A 24,257-nucleotide genomic window follows, 5' to 3' on the forward strand; every position below is an offset into this window, starting at 1 on the left:
GTGAGTGCGCTTTGGCTGGCTGAGGTCCTGCCTTTGCCAGCTGGCCTGGAGTGTGCTCCGAGAGCTTGAGGAACCGACCGGGTTCCCTGCAGGATAGCAGCTCGGGCACAGCCCGGTGAGATGCTGGAGCTGTGGTTCTCGATCGCAGCTTAACGCCAGTTTGTGCTTGCTGAAGTTCTGAGCTGGGCTTGGCACTGGGATCTCAGAAAGAGGCAGCATTAACATACGGGTGGAAAAAGCTGTCTTCTAAAGGCCGTAACTCGAGTCAGTCCTGCTGAAAAGACTGCCAGACCTGAAGGCTGCCCTTGCACCTTCCATTTTCCTCTCTGAACTGGGAATGTCTCTTAGCAGGGGCTGTGCCCCCACTGCTGGCATGAGCACAACCCAAGATACATTGCTACGTATCTGAGGGGCTGCTAATATGACAAATTGTCCACGCTCTGCCTTGTTGTTCTGGGGTTTGATCCAAAACACAAACGCCAATATTCAGATTCTTATTGCTTTTGATGGGCTGCGGGTTAAGCACTAAAATTTTCATGAATCAGATTTCCAACGGCATAACGGCATGATGAGGATGTAGGAAAGACCGTGCCTTGAGACTGGGATCCAGCCTGCCTTCAAATACATTTTTAGACTCCCAGTAACCTCTGACATATATGACACATCTTCTGATCAGTACTGTCCAGAAGGAAATTTATTAGTTATGGGGTGAATCTCAATTTGCTCATCTTCTCTCTCTCTGAAAAGCAAGACTTTTTTTTTTAATTATTGTTATTAAGAATCGGAGCAACTGGGAGCTATAAGAGGAACCAAATGTGTTGCAAATTTAACGGTAGCAAATGCTGTCTGCTTTCTTAGTTCTTAGTTTCTAAGTTCATGTGTGTGTGTAGTTGTGATGAATTAAAAGCCTTTAAGTTACAGGTTGTGCCCTGTTTTTCCACTTCTCAGTATGGCTGTGTAACAAATAAATGAGGGATTTTTGTCAGAAATAGTGTTGGCTTGAGAATTTGCTAGCTGAACTGAAAAAAGGGTTTTGCCAATCACGTAGTTTGTTAAAGGTTTACCAGGCTGGAGGGAGAAGCAGCTAGTAAGAATCTAGATAGTCCTCTGTGTACTTTTGTGTCTGAGGTGGGGTGAAACTGCTCATGATGGATCTGTAGGTTTGTCAGATGTACGGTCTGATTTTTCTTAAGATTATGCTTCTTCCATGCCCAAAGTCATTACAAAAGCATTCTGGCACACGTTGCAGTATCCAGACTTGTAGGCCATCAATGTCACAATTGCAGCGAGGGGGCTTTTGGGTCCTTGGCCCAGGATTACCAAGAAGATTCGTAATTTGGAGGAAATGCTGCCAACCTATTCTTTGGGTTATACTTTTTTTTGTTGTTTAGAGACAGAACGAGGTGACAGAACTACCTGATCTTGCTTTTCCTCCAGACAGACACTGGTGTTTTGGTCTGCTGGAAAGAAAAAGTCTTTTCATTAAATCATTTCATAATGGATTCTCTGTTTGTTTTCATGGCTAACAGGAAACAAATTACAAAAATTCCTAGTTTGATGACTAATGTTTTTATATATGTCTGTATCTATCTGTGTGAGTGTGTGTGTTGGAAAAAGATTTGTCTCCTTGTTTGATTCCTCTATTGAAAGATTCAAATTAATTCTCAAAGTGTTTACTCAGATGTGATGAATTAAAAGTGGATAAAATTACATTGTTGTCAGATTGCCTCATAGTCCTGCTCTCTCCCTCAGTTTTGAACACTGACATCCAGCTCTGAATCATTTGCTCACGCCAAGACCTTGGTTTTACACAGTTGACATCTGCCTTGTTAGAGATCTAGTGGGTTTTGATAGCCGAGTTTTGAGCTGACAATCACAGATAAGTGAAAAAGAGACCGGTGTAGGACAGCTGGAAGAGAAGGAAGAGCAGTACATCGTCCTCTAACTTACAACAAACTTCTTGCCAAAGGTTTTTGTACCTTTTATAATCAGTGGTGAGAGGCAGTGCTGCCCAGTGGCTACAACAACTGCCATCCTGGTGTCTCCCTTCTCTCTGTGGAAGTGATCCTGGTGTCTCCCTTCTCTCTTTTTCTCCTTTAGTAACTGCATCTCTAAAGCTTTTTCTAGTTCTGTGGTAGATAAATAGTAGGACCGTGATTATTAGATGCAGGTTTTGTTTTATGATCTTCTAAACCACTTTAATCTTGGGAAGAGGAGATGTGAGGGAGGTTGGACTGAAGGCCTCTAGGAGAACAATAACCGTTTCTGAATAGTTTTGCATAATTCTTTCAGAGTTTTCAGGGCAAACTGGAGAGGAAAATTTTTCCTTGATGTACTTAGCACTTTGCCTAATAGTGTTCATTCCCACTAGATGAAATAGCCCAAATACCACAAGAGCTTCTTACTAACCTGCATTAATGCTTCACTTGCCACAAGGCAAGATTTCTCTCAGCAAAAAGGAAGAAAAAAAACCAACAAACTATTGAATGCACAGCACGGACGTTACCAGCAAACTGCTAATGGAACTTCCCTGCAAAAATGGAGCAGCATTTACAAGGGTGCCTCGTTCTTGGGAAAACTTTGAGTGGAAACAAGTTGCTGTGAAAGGAAGACCTGGTCTGATGGGAGTGTGGGCGATGGAGTGCTTCTGCAGTGACTGCCGAGAAACTACATCAGGTCGGGGTCTGCTTCGGGGGCTTTGTTGTATGTGCAGGTGCCTGGGATCTGCAAAATGCAAACATGTTGTGCCAAAAGTCTGTTTTCCAGTAAACACTCTCTTACCTCTGGCTTTAGGAAGTTCTGAAAATAGTCCAAGCAGGCTGTGGGCATGGGGAGAGGACACTTCTTCTCACAGACCTTGGCATTTCGGTTCTGGTAACAGAACTGTCAGTTATATTTGGATACCATTTGGCTAGCTGGCATCCAGAGGAACAGTTTGCTATGCCTGCTATCTGACAGTGCCATTTTAGGTAAGACAGGAGAGATTTGTATCTTTGAATCCTGTAGAAATTAAATTCAGACTTTGGATCTGGCCTAATGCTGAAGATTTTTTTCTGAAATTCCTGATGAGAAACTGAAATAAAGCTGACTTGACAGTAACACGGGATTGCAGACTTCGAGGCTGGGAGAAAAATGGGGAAGAGAGGCGTCTTATCTGCTCCTCGCAGACAGGAGCTTGTTATTATCTGTCCGGGTGACTTTAGCAGAGGTTAAGGAAAACAACGTGTATGTTTCCGCGAGCAGAGGCAAGCATGTTCCCTTGGTAAGAAGTGTTCAGGAAATTTGCCGGGGGGCCCCGCGTTCTGCTGATGTGGAATCAGTCTCGTAAATCCGTAGGCCGAGCTCGGGAAGGACCTTCGTGATGGCATTGCTTCACCTCCGCACAGAGCGCGCCCAAGAATTTCCTGCGCGGAGTTTGAATCTCTCAGTGTAGAGGCACGAGGTCTGCTCTCCTGATTTACACTTCTGAATTTAAACTGTCCCCTTGCAGCTCAGTCTAACTGAAATTAATAGAAATGCAGCTTTATAAAATGCTTTCTTTGCTGGGGATAAGGGTACTTGTATGCAGTTACAGCCTCTGGAGCAGGGAGAGGAGGATTGAGGGCTGACACAGGCATCTTGACCACTGCTTTCTAGCCCTGTTAAGTTTCTATGCCTTCTCTAAAGTAACAAATACCTTATTATATAGCTCTGAAAATACATACGCTGTTTTCCCTGTATAAAAAATGATTGAAATAGAAACTTTACTGCACTGCTGGCAGAAGTCAGCTGCCACTCTTTCAGCTCCTCACGCTGTCAGCTTTGGGACTTCAAGATGACAAATACTGGCACGATCACTTGTTTTGCAGCAGAAGCAGCCATTACACTGACTGCCTCCCAGACACCTCTTGGTGTGTTATGAGAGATGTCTGCCCTCAGCTCTCCAAGGTGCTGTAGCTTTTTTCCTCTGACAATTTCTGATGTGGTTAGAATTGCCAGGCGAGACATTGCTGGCGGATTGAAAATGTGTGGGCAATGTGCAGTGAACTGAATATTGTTGCAAAATGCACACAAACAGGGCTGATTCGGTTGTGTTATTTTATATTTGTTCTTAGTTTGTAAGTGTTGTGGTGGGTTTGTTGTTGCTGTTGTTGTTTGTTTTTCTAATTGGAAGAGAGCAGCCACCAGGTCGGCAGCTTGCTGCCCTTTCAAGCAACACCTGTCAGGGCTCCGTGTGCTTCATGAAAGTCTGTCTGGGCTTTGTCATCTCGTGAGACAGCGAAGAGTTGTCTAAAGGTCTATCCAAACCGTACTCAGCTTGTGGGGATAACAAGTGTGTCTATTTCTTGAATAGCAGCACGAATGACAGCACCTCACGTGCCTAATAAGTGAGGTGTTTGCTCTGTTTTCTTGTGTAACATCCCCAGCGGCGGGGCCTGTGGTGGCCGTGGCCGGGCTGAGGGCTTTGCTCGGCTTCACGGCGGGTGAGCAGAACCGAGGAGGCGAGGTGGAGGCGGGGGAGCTGAGGTGAGCTCAGCACAACATGGGGCTGGCCTGGCCACGTGGGAAGAAAGCTGTTCTTTTAGATGTAAAACGGTTAATTAAAGTTTGTGGAGTGCAAAATAATGTCCTGAAGCTGAGCAGGAGCTAAATTAGAAGCACTGTGCAGATACACAACATGCCTTCAGCTGATCGTATCTCTTTCCCCCATTGTGCTGAAGATGTAGTGGAAAAGAGAAGGTTTTGCTTTACATCTTCCATGTGCAGTTCAGTCACACAACTGTTTTTCTTTTTCTGTCTCTCTCTTTTCTCCCACATCTTCATTCTTCTAACTGCCGGCTGCATCTACTGCTTGTATTCGTCTGAAGTGGGAAGATTTTGAAGTGCAGAAGCTTTGCCAGAGTTTTTGTGTGGTTTTTATCCAAGTTCATTCTAACTTATTCTGTTTCTGTGGTTTACTTGGGGCTACGTATTCATCTATATGGAGATGATGATCAGAGGGGAAAGTACGGGTATTTCGTATTTGGCCAGCAACTACTTCTCGTTTTATAGAGAACTAAACAAAGAAAACAGTCCTGCTTACTCTCAAAATATCTGCTTGTCAGACCTCTTTCACAGAAGCTCCTTGCTGTATCTTTTGGTAAAGGACTGATAACGAGTGAGTTTTACTCCCTTGCACAACCCTTCTCAAAAACCATAGTGTTGGTCTTTTCATCTTTACTTCTGTTGTTCATATTTTGTCCCTTTCTTCTTTCTGATGCCATAGATTTCTTTCTCTCCAGTTTCTCTGGTTTTATACTGGCTGAATGGCTGATTGTGTTTAAAAACTATTTGTAAAGTGCCTCTGGCTGAAGAGTTTAGGCACCTCTGCTAATAGAAGTGGGAAGAGAGACCACGCTTGTTTTTCTGGCTGGCTGTTTCAGGTTGTTCTTTAAGGGGCAAGATGGGAAAGGGAGCTGCTGTTGAAGAGCTCCTGAAGATTTGCCCAAGTTTGCTGCTGGTGGGGTTAGGATATTTTCACTCCTCCCTTTTCTGTCTTACTCTTTTCCTTTCTCTTCACTTTGCAGGACTGCTTCAGTTCTTGCAGTGCAAGTCCATGTCACAAGCTGACGTGGTGGAGAACTGCTAGCCTGAGGCTGATTCTTTGCTTTAGTTGCAGGCTGAGTCCTTGGATTTGACGACTTGTTGATGCCAGTGAGATTCACACGTGGACGTTCAAGAGGAGAGACTTTCTGACAGCCCTGCTCCACTCCGCCTGACCCTATGACTGGGGGGTTCACCATAGCTCCATCCTTTGCTGTCCAGTTCCACAAGATGGGTTCGTTCAGAAGGCCACGACCTCGCTTCATGAGCTCCCCTGTCCTCAGTGACCTGCCACGTTTCCAGGCCGCCCGGCAGGCCCTGCAGCTCAGCTCCAACTCGGCGTGGAACAGGTGAGCAGCACCCGCTCAGGGCAAGCCCTCCCTGTGCAGCAGCCCCTCCGCAAGGACTGTGCCTGGCTGGTCTTTGTACTTCACAACATTTATGGCCAAGCTTATTTGTTTATAAGCACGCATGAGCTTCTGGCATGCCCAAGCTTTAACAGCATTTAAAACCTCTTTGGAGGTGACCAGTTAGACCTAGGAGCGTTTAGCCAGCCTTGGTTTTGGCCAGTATTTTTTGGAGATATTGTTTTGAAGCAAAACAGAATTGCTCTGTGTTAACAGTTCCTTTTTCTTCATTACCTTTTAGATGAACACATTGTTATTAATGTAACAGAGGTCAGTTTCTTAATGCAAAGCAGACATTTACTTGCATATTATGAAGCTTTTATTACGGTCCAGTTCTTCCGGGCAGGTACTAAGCGTGTGGCTTCTACTTCTACCAGCACCTCATACCGACAGTCCAATCCTGCCTGCAGTGCATGTCACGCAGCAATGGCCACTGGAAAAATGATGTGTAGGGTGAAGTGTGAGGTGTCCTGAGCTGATCTAATGGCCTGCTGTTACCAAAGTTGGGTGTTCTCACCTTTCCCTCTGCTACTTTGCAGCAGCTCTGTGCTCTGCCCTTTCTCTTGCTGACCTAACTCAGCTTAATGATGTTGCACAGAAGCAGCCCAGCAAAATCCAGTTTTGTGCCAGGATAGTGACCTGAGGTCAGTGAAGTGTACAAGTGCCATGACCTGCTCACAAAAGGGAATGCCTGTCAAGGGAATGACACCTCCTCTTGTTGGGTGTGGCAAGCTTTTGGACCTGGCAAACCGTCCTGTATACTGTCACTTCATCATTTCCTCTACACCGATCCGAGAAGTATTAGTTAGAAGATCCTCCAACAGCTGTTGCCACACCTTACAAGCATTAGCAGGGCTTAAAGTTGTGTCTGACTGAAGTGATGCTGGCTGCAGAATGTGCTCCAGCACAGGCAGGATCCTGCCAAATGCTGCAGGCTGGGTGGCTCAGCTAGTCCTGCCAGCATTACTGGATAATGCAATGTGATGTGTTTGGCAGATATTGCCAAAAATCTGTGTCTTCTCATAGCCACTAGCCTGCAGCACCTAGCAGAGATCCCCTAAATGATCTTTTAAAGATATATTGGTGTCCCTATGATGACTTTCCCTTGCTTACTCTAGGCACAGTTTAAGGTTGGTTCTGCTCTGTCTCCCGTGAGAGATGTAGGTAAATAAGAGTGATGATTTCCAGGGGAGAAAAAGTGGAAGTATTTAAGTGCAATTAACCTCTCCACCCCATTATAACCACTCAGCTTTTGCTGGCTAGCTCACGTTGCTCTCTGTGTTAAATCATACTGGCGGCTGTTATTTATGGATGTTGTACTGTCTCGTTTCTTTTTTGGCAGTGTTCAAACAGCAGTGATAAATGTGTTCAAAGGGGGAGGCTTGCAGAACAATGAACTTTACACCCTCAATGAAAATATCAGGTAGGTTGCTAAAATGTGTGGAAAATTTGATTTTTGTTGCTGCTTGTTCAGTATTTGCTTGATTTTGTTTCCTTACAGAACTGTAGTTAGAGGACATTGCTGGGAGGAAGAGGGGTGGGAGCAAAAAACTCTTGAGAGTTTTGAGCTATCTGCCCTCTTTTTTGCCATTGGGTGATGTGAACAGCATGGGGCTTCTGGGTGATGTTTCTCCAGCTTATGTGGATGTGTAGCTTTGACAAGTAGAGGACATGTATTGACTTGGATTTGAAGGGTCTTGCCCCTTCCTAGGGAGTTTTCCTGTTCCAGGTCTTTTATTTCTTTTTTTTTTTCTTTCTCTTTTATTACTTCTTTTTTTTTCTTTTTTTTTTTCTTCTCTAAAGCTGAATTTCTCAGAACCACGGAGCATTTAAAAAGAAAGTAAAACACAGCATTTCATATAAAAGCTTAATCTTCATATGATGATTGCAGAGCAAGGCCTGAAAATACAAACCCTGAAGATTAAAAAACTAGAATTCTAACAAACAGTTTCTAGCACTGATAATAAAAGTATCGTTTTTTTATTTTAGGCAGCTCTCGTGGTTATCTGTGGTTTCATTCTGATTATTTGGAAACTTTAGTTAGCAATAGACAGGATTATAGAGCAGATAAAGAGCAATCTATTCTTGTGCTGGTTCCAAGTGGTGCTCAGAGGAATATTGACAGAGGTCATGAGTGTAGTCCATCCTTGCTGTCTCTTTCCAACTCCATCCATACTCATCCATCATGAATGTTGTCATATGGGTCTCAACTTCCATGTTTGTGTGCTTGCTCTCTCCCTATTGCATTTTAGCTGTGTGCCAAGTTAAAGTTTAAGTGTCTATTAGGGCCAAGCACTTACTCAGCAGCAAACTACCCCTTTCCCTACTTTCAACATAAATGCAGCTTGCAGGACATGAGACTCTGTCCTACTTGACCTGGTCCCAAAGGTGAAAGCTTCATAAAATCCCTTTTGACAGCTGAGTAAGGGCAGTGTCTTGTGCCCTTACTTAACAGTATTTAAGTATGTTCAAAGCAGAAGTCATCAAGTTAGGTTTAAGTACTTGGCAGCAGTCTAAATCCTCCATGGGATGAAGATTTCTGTATGTGAAAGGAAAACCAAATGTCATAAGGCTTTGGAAACACCCTAACCCACAGCCCACTGGCAGACACGGGGACTGGCTTTGGGTTTTGTGGCTCGTCTCCCAGGCTGCTGCCCGCTGGGGTGGCTGCAGCTTGCTTTCCCACCCCGGTGCATGCAGGTGCCTTCCTTCCTTCCCAGCCTCGAGGGGAAGAGGTATGCCGGAGAGAAACAGCTCGCTGACTGGGCTTGGTCCCCGTGGTTGGACCTTGCTGTGTCTGTGCTGATCACTGAAGTCAGGCTGCACTGTCAAGAGCTGGGCGAAGAGCAGGAAGTTCTTTGTGAGACGCGTGTGCTTTGCAAGCACTTCTGGTGGTGGGATGGGAAGTTGGGCTTTCCACTCACAGGCAGCACTTGGAAGCACTCACCTTGAAATCCATGATTGATGTTCCTACAGGTGCTCCGAGCACTGCTTACGTCTCAAAATGTCTCTCTCTAAATAGGCTGCATAACCATCCGAGCAGCTTGTTAGCCCCACACTAGGGAGCAGAGGACGTGCATCTGCACGTGTGTTTGTGCACACATCTGCAGCTGCGCACCTGTGGATCCTGACGGAGCTCCCAACAAAGTGTCAGTGCTGGGCGCACGAGGTGAGCTGCTGGCCTGACGCTGGGCAAGGAGCCAAAGCTGTCAGCCTGCTCTTTTGTGCCATTAGATTGAGCTGCTGCGTTTTCCTCCTTTGTATTCCTCTACTCAGATCATTAGTGGGAGTTCGCAAATGCGGTACTTTAGTAGTCACAGACTCTGCACAGTGCTTAATTGCTTGACAGTGGAGCACAGGAGAGTTTTAAAGTCATAATGACAGGCCCAGAGACGAGCAGGTGGTAACATTTTGCTCTGGATCGCTGCCACAAAGTTTTTATCTTGCTGTGATTTGATATCATCTCACTGGATACTTTTTTTTTTTTTTTCCTCCACTGCTCTGAAAGCTGGTTGTGACTGCAAGAGGAAATGTCAGCAATGCCATCAGGACGTGGGCTTTCAGGAACGAAGGGGTGACCTTGCCATGGTTAGGGGGAGACTGCCCCAGGTTCTCTCTGAAGCACAAGCCTCTGGTTGCAGGTGCAGATGATCCAACTGAGGGAGCCAAAGTCCTGCCAGGGGCTGTGAATTAGCTGATCAAAAGCCCTCAGGAGTCTGCTGAAGCCAGTAGAAGAGAGTCTCACAAACAGGCCCTCAAAGATTTATCTGGTTCATCCATCTCATAGACATAGAAATGTGCTTTGGGGTGGGTGGGGTGAATATCACTGATCTGAGAGAGAAAGAGTAGAGGTGTGTTTACATCTGAATAATAAAGAAGTTTTGCAAAATGTTTGAGGGGGAAGCTCAGTGTCAGGAGCTGCTTTCACAGAAGGTTAGAAAAAAGAGCTGTAGCTTGTTGGTAAGATCCCAGCCTGAGATCAGGATGGTCCCTGACTCAAGCACTCTTGGTAATGCTTCACTTTGGTGAAAAGTGAAACTCCTAAAGCAGCAGAAAATGCGATGTTTTGCAGAGGGAAGTGTTGAGCACCTCTTACATTTTAGGCAGAATTTACTGCTGCAAAATTTACCATCACAGTTACTGAAAGCTCAAAGTTGACATGCTCTGAACTTTGTGAGTTTTTTTTTTTAATGCTTCTTCTGATTTAAAACAAACTTGTTTCTCGTAGCAGAATTTTGAACTATAAAATATATATAGGGATTAAAAACCTTTATCATAGCCTGATTTAAGATCCAACGGTTTTTAATTAAAAATGCTCGTTAGGAGTGCCTTCTGCTTGCATGTACGTAAAACAGTTTTTGTTAAATTCCTAGAACTCTTTTCTTGAAAACTGTGCCTTTTTAAAAAACTATTTTTTAACGCAGTTGTCATGGGGAAACTGCAGTTTCTGCTTGCATTGTTTACTTTGTTGCTCCTCTCCTTACCCACCTTCTACTTCCAAGAGAAAAGGAAGTATTACATTGGAGAGATGTGCTATTTTCAATGAAACGAAAGGTTGCTTTGTTTAAAGAAAAATCAGAAGAAATGATGAATTTCAAACTAAATGAAAACTTGAAGTTATCATCCCAGCTTTTTGTGGATTTGGGGGTGTCAGTGCTGTTTTTTTTTTCTTGTTCTAAGTGCATTGTTTATAAATAGAAGATTTCAGGGACACGATTTCATTCCTTCATAATTTTACAATAGCTTTTGTAAGCATTAGTAAAAAGTATACTTAGATGTAAAAGAAATCTAAATGTGGCCATAATGACACATTCACATATATTCATGTATCTTTGGCATGACTGGTAGTAAAGCGGGGATATGCCTGTTAGAATGACCAGCAATGGCTGCTGCTTCATGGATGTGTTCCTTCTGTCTACAGACGGCTGCTGAAGAGTGAACTGGGATCCTTCATCACTGATTACTTTCAGGTAGTGTTACACAATTTACTTGCTTACTTTAAGATTTGGTCTCTTCAGCTTTGTAGCATACAGAACTCCTTATTACAAGCACGTAGCCTACAAGTTTCATTTCTGTTTTTGCACAGAAGGTCCTGGAGATCCTGATTTTTTTTTAACATGGACCATATAGCCATGAGGGTAACTGTATGGGTGCATATGCTAAATTAGGAGTAATCTTCCTTTGCACTAAAGAAAGGCTGCTAACAGCCTGCCACGGTCAAGAAGGAATTTGCTTATTTTTTTTTTAAGGATGGGGTGCCTATTCCTAGTTTCTTTCACTCTATTTCTGTAGTATAGAGAATTCTGGAGTAGGTTTTCTGAAACAGGGGCCAGCAAAGGGGAAGAGAAAAGATAACGGCTTTCTGTTTTGGAGGGGGCAGGGAAGGAAGTCCCTATCAGCAGGAAATCAACCTGGTTACTGTTTGCCTTTTAGTCCTATAAATATAAATGCAATCTATGAAAAAGCAAAAGATGAAGGATGAGGGAAGACCTAATCAATCACAAATCTGTTATTGCCTTTTCCTGATACTGTCCAGATAGACAGAAGTTCACGTGCAACCACATCAAAGCCTGTGTAAGATGATTTTGCGAGAATGCTGATGGCTTTCAATATTGCAAGTTGTTCAGTTGATTTTAAAAAAAAAAAAAAAGAAGAAGGAGGCTTCTGAAAACAAGTGGGATTTTTGTGTCAGTTTTATTCCCTTTGAGTAAGAGAGAGAGAATTTCAGTACTTTCTGAAGTGGCTGACACCGCTGTGTAGCGTGCCAATAGTTTAGAAAGGGGAAAAAAAAAGACTTGTGTTGTTTCCTATCAGTATTAGATTACTTGATTTAAAAAAATCCCCCCACACTTCTGCTGTCAAGTGAGAAGCAAACTCCTGCCCTGGGGGTAGTTACGTTTCACTTCTTTAGGCCCTATCTGCACAAGTCATTTACTGGAAAGAGGCAGCTTCTGGTGGGACATTTCCTAGAATGGGAGCACAGCAGAGAGGCGGTGAGCCTGTGGTACAAGCCTGTAGTACAGCAGGCTGAAGTGGAAAGCTGCTGCTGCTCCAGCAAGCTTGAGTACAGTTGAAATTTTGCAGCTAAATATATACGTGGCAACTTGAAATCTGAAAATGCTTCATCAGGCACTGAGCTACTGCGGTGTTAGGCAAGGCGTGGAGGTCTGGAATAAGCAGAAAATTTCCAGAGACAGCTTTGTGCGTCTTGAGGACTGAGCAGAGCACGGGGCCATGCGTGTTCCTGAGGGATGCAAGGTGCTGACGCACGACTGTTATCTGGTTTTCAAGATTCAGTGCGTACTGGAGAAGGCCTGGGTGGCTTCCAGCACCGACCAGATGCAGCTGCATTGTGTTGCTGTGCAGGACAGGTCCAGCATGGCCTGGGGACCGGACGGCTCTGAGTGCTGGGGTTTGGATGCTTTTTTGTTCTCTTCCTCCAGCCTTTTTTGATCATGCCAGAGCCAGTGGTGTTAGCTGATACCCCTTAGAGCTTGTAGTTGTAGAGCTAAGGACTGAAGAGACTGCTTGCTGCTGGGGGCCACGCTGCTGGACCTGCTTTGTGTTGCTGCTAGCAAGCAGGAGGCACCTGAGTTTGTCCTGGGAGAGGGAGCTTATCACCAGCACTGTTTCCTGCAAAAGCAGGAGTAAAAAAGTGCTCTTTCACCCCAATGGCAGGGCTGTATTACTTCACTGGAAGGCCGCAATCACCATGCATGTACTCAGCACTGTGCTGTTGCAGTGGCCTTTGCCTTAGAGAGCTTGCAGTGAAGGGGTTTGGCTGCAGTCTGTTCTGGATTTGTTTTTCTGTCAGTCTGTCTGCTCACACTTGTGCAAATACCTCAGCCTATATGGAGCAGTTCAGCTGCAGCTGCTGTTCTCCCACTGAAGTCACTGGGACTAAAATTTATTTTGGGGGGGATTTTTTTAACTCTACTTTAAAAGAAGTAACTTGGCATCCAGCTGACTTAGCCTGAAGCAAAACTCTCAGTACTGGCAAGACATGAGACAAACAATATAAGATAAAGGCTATTGTAGGAAATGAGCTTTTTTCCCTGCTCTGAGCTAAGAGGCAGGCATATTTCTGATTCTACACTGACAGCATGTGCCAATGGTGGAAGTTACCATTCCCTCCTGAACGTATTAGTAAAAATCCTAGGGCTGTGGGATGGAGCAAGGCTATTCGTGTGCCAAAGAAGAGCTGACAAAACTATTTCATTTGTCTGTGGATTCAGTTTCACTGTTGATGCCAGCTGATTTAAAGATATATTGCTGCACCAAATGAGCAATCAGCCTGTTTATTTGGCTGAAAACAAAGGAAAAAGGGGGGAAAAAAAAGAAATATATATTTTTTCTGTTGGGTCAGCTACCTCATTTGGGCTCCCTCTGACAGAAGGGAGGTGATGGGAGCAGGCGACCAGGGTGGGGAGAGGAGTGGAAGTACATCTTTTGGCAGGAACTTCCTCCTTCATCTCTTAAAGCCTGTCGAGAAACTGTCCTGAGATCCAAATTTACTCTTCTTTTAGGCTGAAATGAACACTGAAAGATCTGCTCTCACGTGTAACCAGGCAGTTTTAAATATTCTAGCAGCAATTCAAACATCTGATTGGATCATGTAATACTTGGACATGACAAAATGACTAAATATTTTCCATTTCTTATGCCACAGCACTTGTAATGGAAGCCACTAAGCTCATTTTTGTAGCACACATTTTCCATTGTTTTAGAGTCCTGGCTCTTACATAATGTATATTTTATACCCATACAAACACTTTTTTTTTTTTTTTTATAACCATTGATATCTAAGACTAAAATGGAACAGAGCTTTTTTTAGTGAGACAAAGCTGCTTTGGGGATCAATTTGAACTGATTGCTCACAAGCCATTTTCACCAGTGCTTGTGGAAATTACCAATTTTTAACTCCTGAAATTGCTAAAGGCAAGCTTAGGAATCTGATGAGGTTTAAGAAGTTGTTCTCTGTGACCAAACCTTCATCATACCAGAGTCTGGTTTGTATTTGAAAGAGAAATGTAATTCCTACAAGGGTTCTGGTGGAAACTCAGATGTTTCCTTCTGAAGGAGATGTGTGTTTATAAATCTGCTGCTTTAGCAACCCCATTAGATATACAAGCCGTATCCTTGGATCAGAGTCTGAGTGTGAATGCCAGAGAGCTGGGGCTCAGCACACTCGGTATTTGCTGCAGATCTGCCTTAACGCAGTGCTCCCACGCTCCAGGCTTTCCAGTGCTGATTTTGCCCATGACCTGATGCTGTCAGAGGTTTCCTGCTGCTGCCGAGGGGCACTCTGCATCCTCTCCTCTCTCTGCCCTGCTCAGTGACCCAGCAGCTGGCGGGCAGCGAGCTGAGCCGCAGCAGGGAGAAGTCCCCTGGTAGGTGGCTGGGGTTTGGAGGAACGTGGTGTACTGGGGACTGGGGCATCTGGGGCAACTGTAAGATTTTTCAGGTAGGTTCCCTTCATTTTCCTCCTGTCTCACCCTTGTGGTTATGAAGAAGGTTTCTGACATATAAAATTAGCAAGCATTGGTAAATTGATGCGTTATCTTCCTGATGCTGCACGCAGCCTGAACCAGCACCTTTGGTGAGGATCAACTGTTTCTTTTCACTCTCTGGGGCTTGTTAATCTTGAAACTCACAGAGGAAAATGGAAATGTTAGCCATTTCAGTTAACTGCTGTAGCAGAACTGCCTGCTTTGCTCATGTTAACTCCAAGCTGTCTCCTCCTAAAGCAGAGGGACCCCATCCCTGCTGGGGGCTGCGCGTGTGGGCCAGGAGCCCACCGAGCCATTGCCTGAGCAGGCAGCTGAAGGAGGCGAGTTGGATGTGTTTGCTCAGTTGCTTCGATGAGAGCTTTGGCATCTCAGACACAGAAGTGAGGCTATTACATAATTTCCAGCCAGTTGCAGTGGAGGGCCCCAGGAGGCAAGAAGTCTTGACTCAGAGCTAGGCCTGGCTTTCTGTTTACATGCAAAACCATATTAACCACAGTGTACAAGACTCATGTCACTGGGGTGTCAAAGTCAGAACAACAAGATCAGAGTGGATAACTGCGAAAGCAAGTGGCAACAGCCACAGCACAAGCCCTGACCCAAGTCAAAATCGATTTTCTGTCCCCCCTTAGCATCATTAGAAGCGCGGCTGGAAGGGCTTCACAGGCAGTCAGCAAGGAGCTCCTGTGCCAGGTGGCCCCTTCCTAAACCCCTGCTGCATCCCTTCCCAGGACTCTAGCCCGGCCGGTGTCTCTTGATGTTTTTTCTCCCTTGAAAGCCTGCTTTTTAAATTCGTGCCAGCAGCAGCAAACATCATATGTCCCTCTGTCTCGCCCAGTCAAACAGAAAGCTGTCGTGCGTGACATTTCTCTTCCTGGTGCCAGGCTCCAATTTGTGCCCTTTTCACCGTAAGGTGAGGAAAGTTGTGTGGGTTTTGAGATGACCGTGGCTGCTTGGTGCTTGTTCAGAGAGCACCGGCAGCTGGAGCCCCTACATGAAGGCAGGAGGGACCTTCAGCCTGCAAGGGACTGTTGGCTCAGGCTGCTCGCTGCTGTTGTCTCTCTCTGCTCTCTGGCTGGGCTCCCCTGGTCAGGCAGGCCTGCTCATTGCTTCTGCTTCTCCTGGCGCTTTCTAGGACAGAACTCACACGGAGCAGCTCCAGAGGCTCCGCAGCGACTCCCAGCTTCGTCAGCGTGAGGGGAGGCAGCTCGCCCCCTTACCATGAGCCCAGCAGAGGACCCGATCCTGGGTGGCACTGGCAGGAGATGCACCTGCCTTCAGGCCCCGTGCACCTCTGCTCCGTGGACGTGCATGATTCACTCACTGGGTGTTACCACACGAAACTTCCTGTGGGGCTGCACCCAGGGCTGTCCTGCAGCGGGGCTCCGTGCGGAGCCGTGCTCACAGCACCCCACTGCGTGGGCACGGGCATGGGATTTTCCTGTAGCTGCTGCCAGAGCGGGGACGTTGTGGTCTAGGTTGCAGCAGTGCTGCCCACTCGTCTGCCTGGTCTGCTCTCCTTCTTACTCCCCCTGCTTCACTTTCTCTTTTTGTGTGGGGTTTCTCTTTTAATCTGTGTTTTGAGCACAGCTATCTCTAGAGTCTTTTTTAGGACATTATGTCATTTGTCTCCTGCAATTTATTCTCTATGTAGAATCAAAATGACCTCCCTACTTCTATCATCATTTTCACCTCTTTCTAGAAAGAACAAAATGGGGACATGCTCCAGGTATGAAATTCTGCAGCTCACAGCAATTTGCTTCTCTTAAACACTGGAAAAAACTTGGTATGTGCTTGTGTGCTACTGGCAATAACTGGTTAGAAAATACCAGGCAAATAAGTTTGGATGATGCTTTTTTCTCAAATTAATGTCAGAGCATCCAAGAAAGAGTGGCAGTGTGCCTGTAGAGCCTCTAGAAGTGTAGCTTAACACTGGATTACTTAGCCCCAGTTGGTTCAAAGGGGGAGCTTGCATTTCAGAAATGGTGAAATGTTTAGATGATAAGCTTGTGTTTTGTTTTGTTTTCTTTTCTTTTTCCATCCAGCAAGATCAGGTCAATTATTTCGAGTTTGCTCTGGACCAGCTTACTTCTGTTCTAAGCTTTTGTTTCTGATTAATGAATTAGTATTGACTTGTTAATATTAATGTGGCTTTTAAAAGTCATACTGGCTGTGTTCAGCCTGGAGAGCTGAAAGGAAACTAAAATTTCTCTGTAATTAAATGGACGTTCAAGTAAACTTTTTTCCCCAAGCATGGTGGCTTATTGGGAAATAGTAATATTTGGTTGGTTTGGGAGAATCCTGTTTTGCCTTGCTGAGGTTGCTAGTCCTGCTGCTCAGACAAGATGTGCCATCTCCTGGGACAAGAGATGTTTTCTCGATATTCTTCCTCGATGTTTTCTGTGGAGCTTTGTCAAAACCCATTCGGCTGCTGTTGCCCACCCTGTGCTCGAGTACAGCCGAGCAAGGCCCGCTAGCGGCAGGGCTGCAGCCCGGAGCAGCTCCTGCCGGCTCTGCATGAAGGCTTTGCTCTAGCCACATTTACGAGCGGTGGACCCGAAACAGCTCTTGTGGTTTTCTGCGCTTTGTGAAAACAGGCGGCTTTCAGCCTGTAGGATTTCACCAGTTTGCTTTTACCAGCAGCAAAGCACCTCTCTCCCAATGCACCAGCAGCTGCACTTCCCTGGGGGGTCAGCTCGGGGCTGTGCTTTGCAGGGCAGGCGCTGCAGCAGGAGCAATGACGGGTCTGTGGCACCCAGAGAGAGCACACAGCCGGGGCTTCGTGGTGGGGAGCCGGGGAAAGCTGGTCTGGGAAAGGAGAGAATAACTGCTTCCAGTTGGCCCGTGATTATTGCACGGAGCTGGGAGGTGGCAGCTGAACTTTTTCAGGTAAATGCATCCTTCAGGCTTGCTTGGTGCAAGTCTTAACCTGGTCCTGCTTGTAAATGTAACATTTATTTTCCCTCTCAGCTCTGTGCCCCTCTATTGCCTCAGGAATAAAGCAGTAATGAGGCACGTAACCTAGACAAGGTCTGGTGCAGGCCTCCACTGGGGCTGCATTTATTGAATTGTATTGATTACTCAGCAAGCCGTGTAGGATTGCTTCATGAAAAAACCTGTCTTGCGTGATCTGAGGGGGTAATGTTTGGACTGAAGCCATTATTAAGCCCGTGACTTCAGTAGAAAAGACAAAGAAATAAAATTTCCAGAAAATTTTAAGATGGGGAGAAGGGAAATGATTTTTTTTTTTTTTGGTCGTTGATGTCATTAAAAAAAAATATTTCTCTGTTCCATAGGAAAAAGGAAAATTAGAGGGGATGATTGAACCATCTGCAGTAACTGTGTGCTGGGGAACTCAGCCTTTTCTTAGAAGCCCTAAGAATGAGATTATGCGACCCGTTTAGCACATGGAAAAAATGAGAGATGTTTCATTAAAACCATCATAAATTCTTTGTATCCGGCTAATGATGAATATAGCTATTTTTAATTGATAAAACAGTGCTGCCCCTGAAGGTGTGCAGATGTATCTGCTGGCAGAGCTGTAAAACACAAAAATGACTCTGAAAGTAGAAAGCATCAGTAACACAAACTTATAACCAAAGTAGCTGGAAAATTGTGTCTACAGTGCTCAGGAAGAGTACGTAAATTGAAACCTAATGTTCTGGTGCAAACAGAGAAGGCATTCATATTTCTGGAGACGCACACAGGAAAATAAGCGTGACATCCTCATATATATTTATATATACCTTTTTATCATGTAATAGTTTAAAATGCCACATTATTAAAGACTAACTGTAAATTTTCCCTGCAGTATATAAGATCTGTAATTACCTCGAGCTATAGGTTGGAAAATAAAGGCTTGACATATTTTACTAATAAACAGAAAGCAGTTGGGAGAATTAAAATGCAATATCACTCCAAGCATTACCCTATTGATCAGGCAGAAAAACATTTACAGTGTAAGTGGCTCTCATTTTTTCTTTTTTTCCCCATATTTTTTTTTTCATTCCAGATTTCTTCCTCCCTCCTTTTTCACACTTTTTTTTCTTTTTTTTTCCTGGAAAGTTTTCTAAGGCTTTTTGTGTGTGTGTGTGTCCAGAGCCCGACACACATAGTCAATTATTTCTGCCATCTAAAATTTGAATGGAGAGCCCAACAATTTTCACCTCTCTTTCCAAAACCTTTATTTCTGCTAGAGAAAAGTTGCAAAATAGTTACCTTCCTTTAGCTGGCACAATGTTTGGAAGCACTGCAATTGTTTTCACTGCATCAACATCTTCATCCCACCGCTGCTGGTGTCCCTGCCCAGGAGCCAAGCTGCTCCCAGCCACCTTCTCTCTGCAGCTTGCCCCATCCTTTGGCAGCCCCCTGCTCCCTGCTCTGGTGGGAACTTGGGCTTTCCCTTTCTCTCAACCCTGACCCCAGCCTCAGTCAAGGCTCCCAGGCGCTGCCCAGATGAAACGTTTCTCACCGACAAGTTCCCCTTGCTCCCCGCAGTTTCCTTTGGCAGCCTGTTGTCACCTCGGTGATGATGACTAAATCAGAAAATCAGCATCTGCAGGGAAAAAAAGAAAAAAACACAAAAAGAGTTTCAATCTGCGGATATCGAAAGTCCGGACAAGTGGGCTTTTATTTATTTATTTTCAGAAGTTTCTGCTGGGCAGGTGGGCACCTCTGCGTGGACGTGGCAGCAGAGACCAGAGCCCGCCCTCCTCAGCTGGAAACCACGCGTGGCCTGAGACCTGCAAGCAGCTGCTCTGCTGGCCATAGCGTTACCAGAGCGCTGTGTTGGCAGGCGCTGCGTTTTAACCACGGTTAATGAGAGTCATTTGTACACTATTCGTGAGCAGGTTCAGAAGGTCGCATGCAAAAGTCCTTCGGGCTCCTGTCTCCCTGTAGTCGCCTGTGTGCAGAATGGCAATTTCAGCGTGTTCCCGTGCCAGACAGGACTGTTCAGGTCAACTCTGATTCCTGTGCTGGAATCGTTGGTGTTGGTGGATGGGAGACTGGAAATTTTTAGTAGTTTGACTGCCCTGCACGGATAGGATTGCTTTTGCACTTGTGCCAGCAATAGGGAAGGTCAAAGTCTTGTGACTTGGATGGGCAATTCAAATACGGCTTCATCCTGTGTGATGACCCTAAAGTGCTCTGGTTTTGTTGTGTAACTTATTTAAAAGGAACCTACATTCTACGTCACTCTGGGAATAAAAATGTTCTAAATATTTTTGTTTTCAAATTCCAAAAAAGAGAGGACTCCTGCTAGCAGGACTAAATTAGCTTAAACCAAGCATGACCATTGACTGCTTCCCTCTTGGATGCACAGTATGGTATTTAACCATCACTGCTACTCACGGAGTTCACCACTGGTACAACGGGTGGGCAGTCCTCCCTGTGTCGTGACTGAAGTCTGGAATCACATAAGGGGATTCCCGACCAGTACAGTGCATCCCGAGATGTTTCCTTACTGGTAGGACATATGGGGGTGTCTCTTCGGTCCATTAGCCTCAATCTACTTGCAAAAGACTTTTGATTAGACACATTACTTAAAGAAGAGCCCTTCCTTTTCTACACATTTCAATGATACCTGATGCTAACAAGTAGGACTTGTAAGTGGAAAGTTTTTTGCTTGTTCTGGAAAGTGAAGTGCAAGCAGAGAATATCACAGAGCAATGTTTCTGCAGAGAATATCACAGAGCAATATTTCTTTTTTTTTTTTTTTTTAATTACTTTTCCCCCCTTCAGCAGTATCTCAGTTCAGTGTAGTTTCTTGTTGTAGGGGGGATGCGGAGGCGTGCTGCTCTCTGTGCTGGGGCTGTGACCTGCTTGTGTGTATCATGACCAGGCTGGTGCATGGTTACAATGGGAAGCAGCTCTGATGCCCAGAGCAGCAGCACAAGGGCAGGTTTGTGATATGGCAGCTGTCAGGAGGCTGCAGCACTGTGGCAGAATATTGTAAAGGCAATGTCCATGGGGGCTGAGAACAGATGTGCCTTGCTTCTAGGCTGATAAGGGGGCTGAGAGGTGCAACTTTGACCAGGTTAGCCATTAACAATAAAAGCCAGAGGATGAACATGAGAGAGCAAGAGACCTCTGAATATTGTGTGCTACCCTGGTATTGAGTCCTTTCAAAGGCTTTATTTTCTATCAGTATGATCTCTGTGGTGGGACTGAACCTTTGGGGATGCAGTAAGAGCATGTTACCCTTCTGCAGCTCCTTCCTCTAGGATTCTCAGAGCATTTCAGAATAACTGATTTTCCTCATGCTTTTGGGAGAACAAAAAGGTGGGTATCATTTTTTGCATCAATTTTACATTTGGGGAAAGGAGACCTGAATACCTATCAGATATTTAGAATTACAGATATTAATTAATTAATATCTCGTTCTGTCTGATCCGTGATAGTTAAGACTGTCTAGAAGGACTGTAGCTCCTGCCTCTTTCTTCTGCAGCTTGACACGGCACACTGAGATGATTCAACTGCTCAATATAGGAAAAAAAAAAAAAAAAAGAAAAAAGAAAAAAGCCTCATAGAAAGGGAATAGGTAGGGAAAGACAGAAAGATGTGGGAGCTGAATTGGCTTACTGTGCGGGCAAGCAGTGAGCTAGTGAAGAAGGAAGTGGGACTTTATGGTAGCATTTGGCCTTTTGATCACCTCTGTCATATGGCTGAGGTGTAGCTAATGGGGCTGCACTCTAGGTTAAGAACCATTTTATTTTCTTGACTCCCTCCCCATGACCCGGGACAGGGTCTTTTTGGCAAACAGTGTGCAAAGCTCACAGTGAGACCAGGTCTGGTGGTGGTGCTGGGAGTTAGAGCTGTGGCATGAGTAATCGTTGGATAACTGCATGTGAAGAGGGTAACATCTGAAAAAAACACATATTCTTCCATGTTTATTTTAAATCTTGGAAAAGGCAAATGCGTGTCTCTCTCTTCTCTCTTGGCAGAACCAGCTCCTTGCGAAAGGCTTGCTGTTTATAGAGGAGAAGGTTAAGCTGTGTGAAGGCAAGTACAGAAAGAAACCCGTTTTGGAGTGGGCTCTTGGAGCGCCCTTTCGAATCACACTTTGATGTTTGGCCAGAGGAGATGATTTGCATGGCTGAAATGCCTGCAGCCCTGTCCGGTACCGTCTGAGAGGGTCACACAACCTCTTGGGGGCCAGGCTGCACTCAGTCTGTGCTGTTTATGGATGGTGGGCTGTTTGAATACCCATGTGGCTGAAGCCACATCAGCCATGGCTTCACCACAAGAGCAGCAGTGTGTGTCCTGAGTGACATTTGACCCTGAGCTCAAATCAGTTCTAGGCTGGACACGTATCCTGCTGCGAAACTGTGCTGAGAGCCTTCTACCTGGTATTTCCCAATGTGATTCGCAGCTCTGCAGTCTGGCAGTTTGCACTCGTGGAAGCATGATTTGGGTTACAGCAACACTGTGTCATTATGCTTTAGAGAGCTGAACCAACAGGCCTTGTGTAAACGTAAAGAAAAAACGGGCACTGGGATGGGAACGAGGTCCTTCAGTAAAGAAGCCAACCACAGATGAAGTTCTGCCCAAACCACTGGGGCACAGACGCTTGCTACCACAGAGCCCGTGGACCAAGGCCAGCTTGGAGCAGCGACTCCCGGGGGTGGCTGTGGGGGGAGTTAGTCATGCCCTGAATGCCTTCCTCAAGCAGAGAGTGCTGCTCAGAGCAAGGCTTTATTCAAAACCAGGCTGCCATCTGATTTGACCCAGTTTTGTAGCCTGTAGGGAAGATCCCTTGCTAATCGTCACCCTGCTGTATCTGGGTCATTAAATGCCAATCGATGCTTATAATTTCGTGTCATTATTGGCGCTGGGTTCCTCCACGCTGTTCTTCATCGAGGGAGCTCTCCGTTTGGCCAGCACGCTGTGGGACCTTGATGGAGCTGTGCGGTTGCCAGCCTCCTGCTTGGTGTGTGCTTCTTGGCACAGGCTCTGTAATGCAGGGAAGAAAAGCAGAATTGTGCATTTTCATGGACATGGGTGCCTGTTCTGCTGCTGCCAGCTCCTCAGAAAAGGCACCATGCAGCTTATCGTAGGTTTTGTTTTATGTGTATTCATATAAAATTGTTCTGATTTCTGCTTTAGCATGAAGAAGATCGAGTTCCAGCCTGCAATAAGCTGAGAGCAGCCCAGGAGTAGTTTGCAGCTGCTCAGATACATTGGTCAGGATAAGATTTCCCAGGCAGACAGCAAAACCCCCTTCCTGTGCCTCGTTTTTGTCCCCAGTTTAAAGTGACACCGGAGCCACTTTACCTGTGCAAGCTGGCATCTCTGCAGGAGGTGACTCTTGTCATCTTTCTTTCACAACACGTAGGCTTGTTCCAGGCCTTGTGGTCTCAGCAGCAAGAACTCGCACGCGCTTCTCAGCTTGTGCTGTCTTCCTGGAAAATTTCTCCCGTCCCAGCACTCAGTGATGGAATCATGTTCCTGCTGCAGGGCATGGCAGTGTTTCACTGTGTCTGTTTTTCAAATCTCATCCTCTTATTTAATACAATTTTTCTTGATACAGCCTGTCAGAATCTCAGTGCCTGTAGGATTAGGATTTCTTGAAGGAACAAACCATTCCCCTTCAGAAGGAAAAGGAGTCTATGCCACTTCATTTCTAGCCTCACATACCAAAGCATTACAGTCGTGGGGAGGAGGCAGAAGAGGGAGAAGGTTAAGAATTCAATTCATCTGTTTCCTGTTGTCTTTTTCATTTACGGTTGGTTGTTACGGGGGTGTTGGGTAGCTGCTTGTGTGCCTGGAGCTCCAGTTGTGAAGCTGGTGTCATATCTGAGAGATGCTTCCCTCTCAGCCCTCCTGCAGTCAGTGAGGTCTCTGCTGGAAAGGAAACATCTGCAGAAGCTGGTCCTGCTGCCTCTGCCCTCCGGCTGTGTTGTACACGACATGACCCATTGCCAAGCACACTGAAAGCCCACATGGAAGTCTCCAGATGGGGAAAACATTTCAGCACACAGCGATAAGGCTCCCTCCAGTTGCAGTTTTGTGTGTGCTCCAGTTCCTCATGTAAGCTTGAGGCTGAGACTCCAGAGCTGCCTTGAGCAGCTGTTTCCCTTGCTGCTCCTTGAGTCTTTACTGCTTGTGAGCCCCGTCTGAGGCTCTGTGAAAGGTGTCCTGGAAAATGATTTTGCCAGAAAACTGATGTTATTAAACATGGGTCTGTATTTGCACCTGAAATTTCTGAGGGTTTTATTGAAAAATTGAAAAAATGTTGCAAAACTTTGGCCTTTGGGGTTGGAAAAATCCCCTAAAAAGCTCAGGGGTTTTTTTGGGCCTAAATGCTGAGAAACATACAGTTCTGTAACGCAAGCCTAAGAGAATAATTTAAAATGTCTATACAAACTATTATGTTCAGTAAAGCATTTTTTGTTAATAATAGGCTTTTGACCACAGTTGTATTCTTATTATGGGAGTCATGAGTTGCATAACGTAGTCTGCCTTCATCTTAAATATCCACTTACATTCGGGGATGTTTGTTGGAGGCTGATTCACAGGAGGGGTAACCACAAGTGGATTTCACTTGGGAGCCTTCCAAATTGCCACGTTTGAGAGGAGAAGCCCTGAGAGGAGCACGGTGGCTTTGTGGCTTGTCAGAGCAGTGGGGGAACAGCCTGCAGGAGTTCACAACTTCTGTGGCTGTGCTTGAGGCTGCTTGGATGCTGGAGAGGGGTTGGCTTTAATAAATGGTCCAACTCGGTTGCTGCAGGACAGCTAATGCTGGCTTTATGCACTGTTAGCATGCAGCCGTGCTAGCTTA

At 45.4% G+C, this 24,257-nt stretch overlaps 1 protein-coding gene across 6 annotated transcripts in view; it reads left to right on the forward strand.

The window, feature by feature from the left end:
- The window catches only part of PRR5L (proline rich 5 like), a 67,720-nt gene that overhangs the window by 31,188 nt on the left and 12,275 nt on the right, over positions 1-24,257 (forward strand). For all 6 annotated transcript variants that reach the window (XM_038179133.2, XM_038179131.2, XM_072039036.1 and 3 more), the window contains 4 exons: positions 5,633-5,912; positions 7,312-7,392; positions 10,891-10,939; positions 21,421-21,478. In XM_038179133.2, the coding sequence (XP_038035061.1) occupies positions 5,743-5,912; positions 7,312-7,392; positions 10,891-10,939; positions 21,421-21,478 (358 nt within the window). In that variant the 5' untranslated portion in view covers positions 5,633-5,742. The remainder of the gene's footprint in view (positions 1-5,632; positions 5,913-7,311; positions 7,393-10,890; positions 10,940-21,420; positions 21,479-24,257) is intronic.

Source organism: Anas platyrhynchos, chromosome 5, assembly GCF_047663525.1.
Source record: "Anas platyrhynchos isolate ZD024472 breed Pekin duck chromosome 5, IASCAAS_PekinDuck_T2T, whole genome shotgun sequence".
Taxonomy (NCBI): domain Eukaryota; kingdom Metazoa; phylum Chordata; class Aves; order Anseriformes; family Anatidae; genus Anas; species Anas platyrhynchos.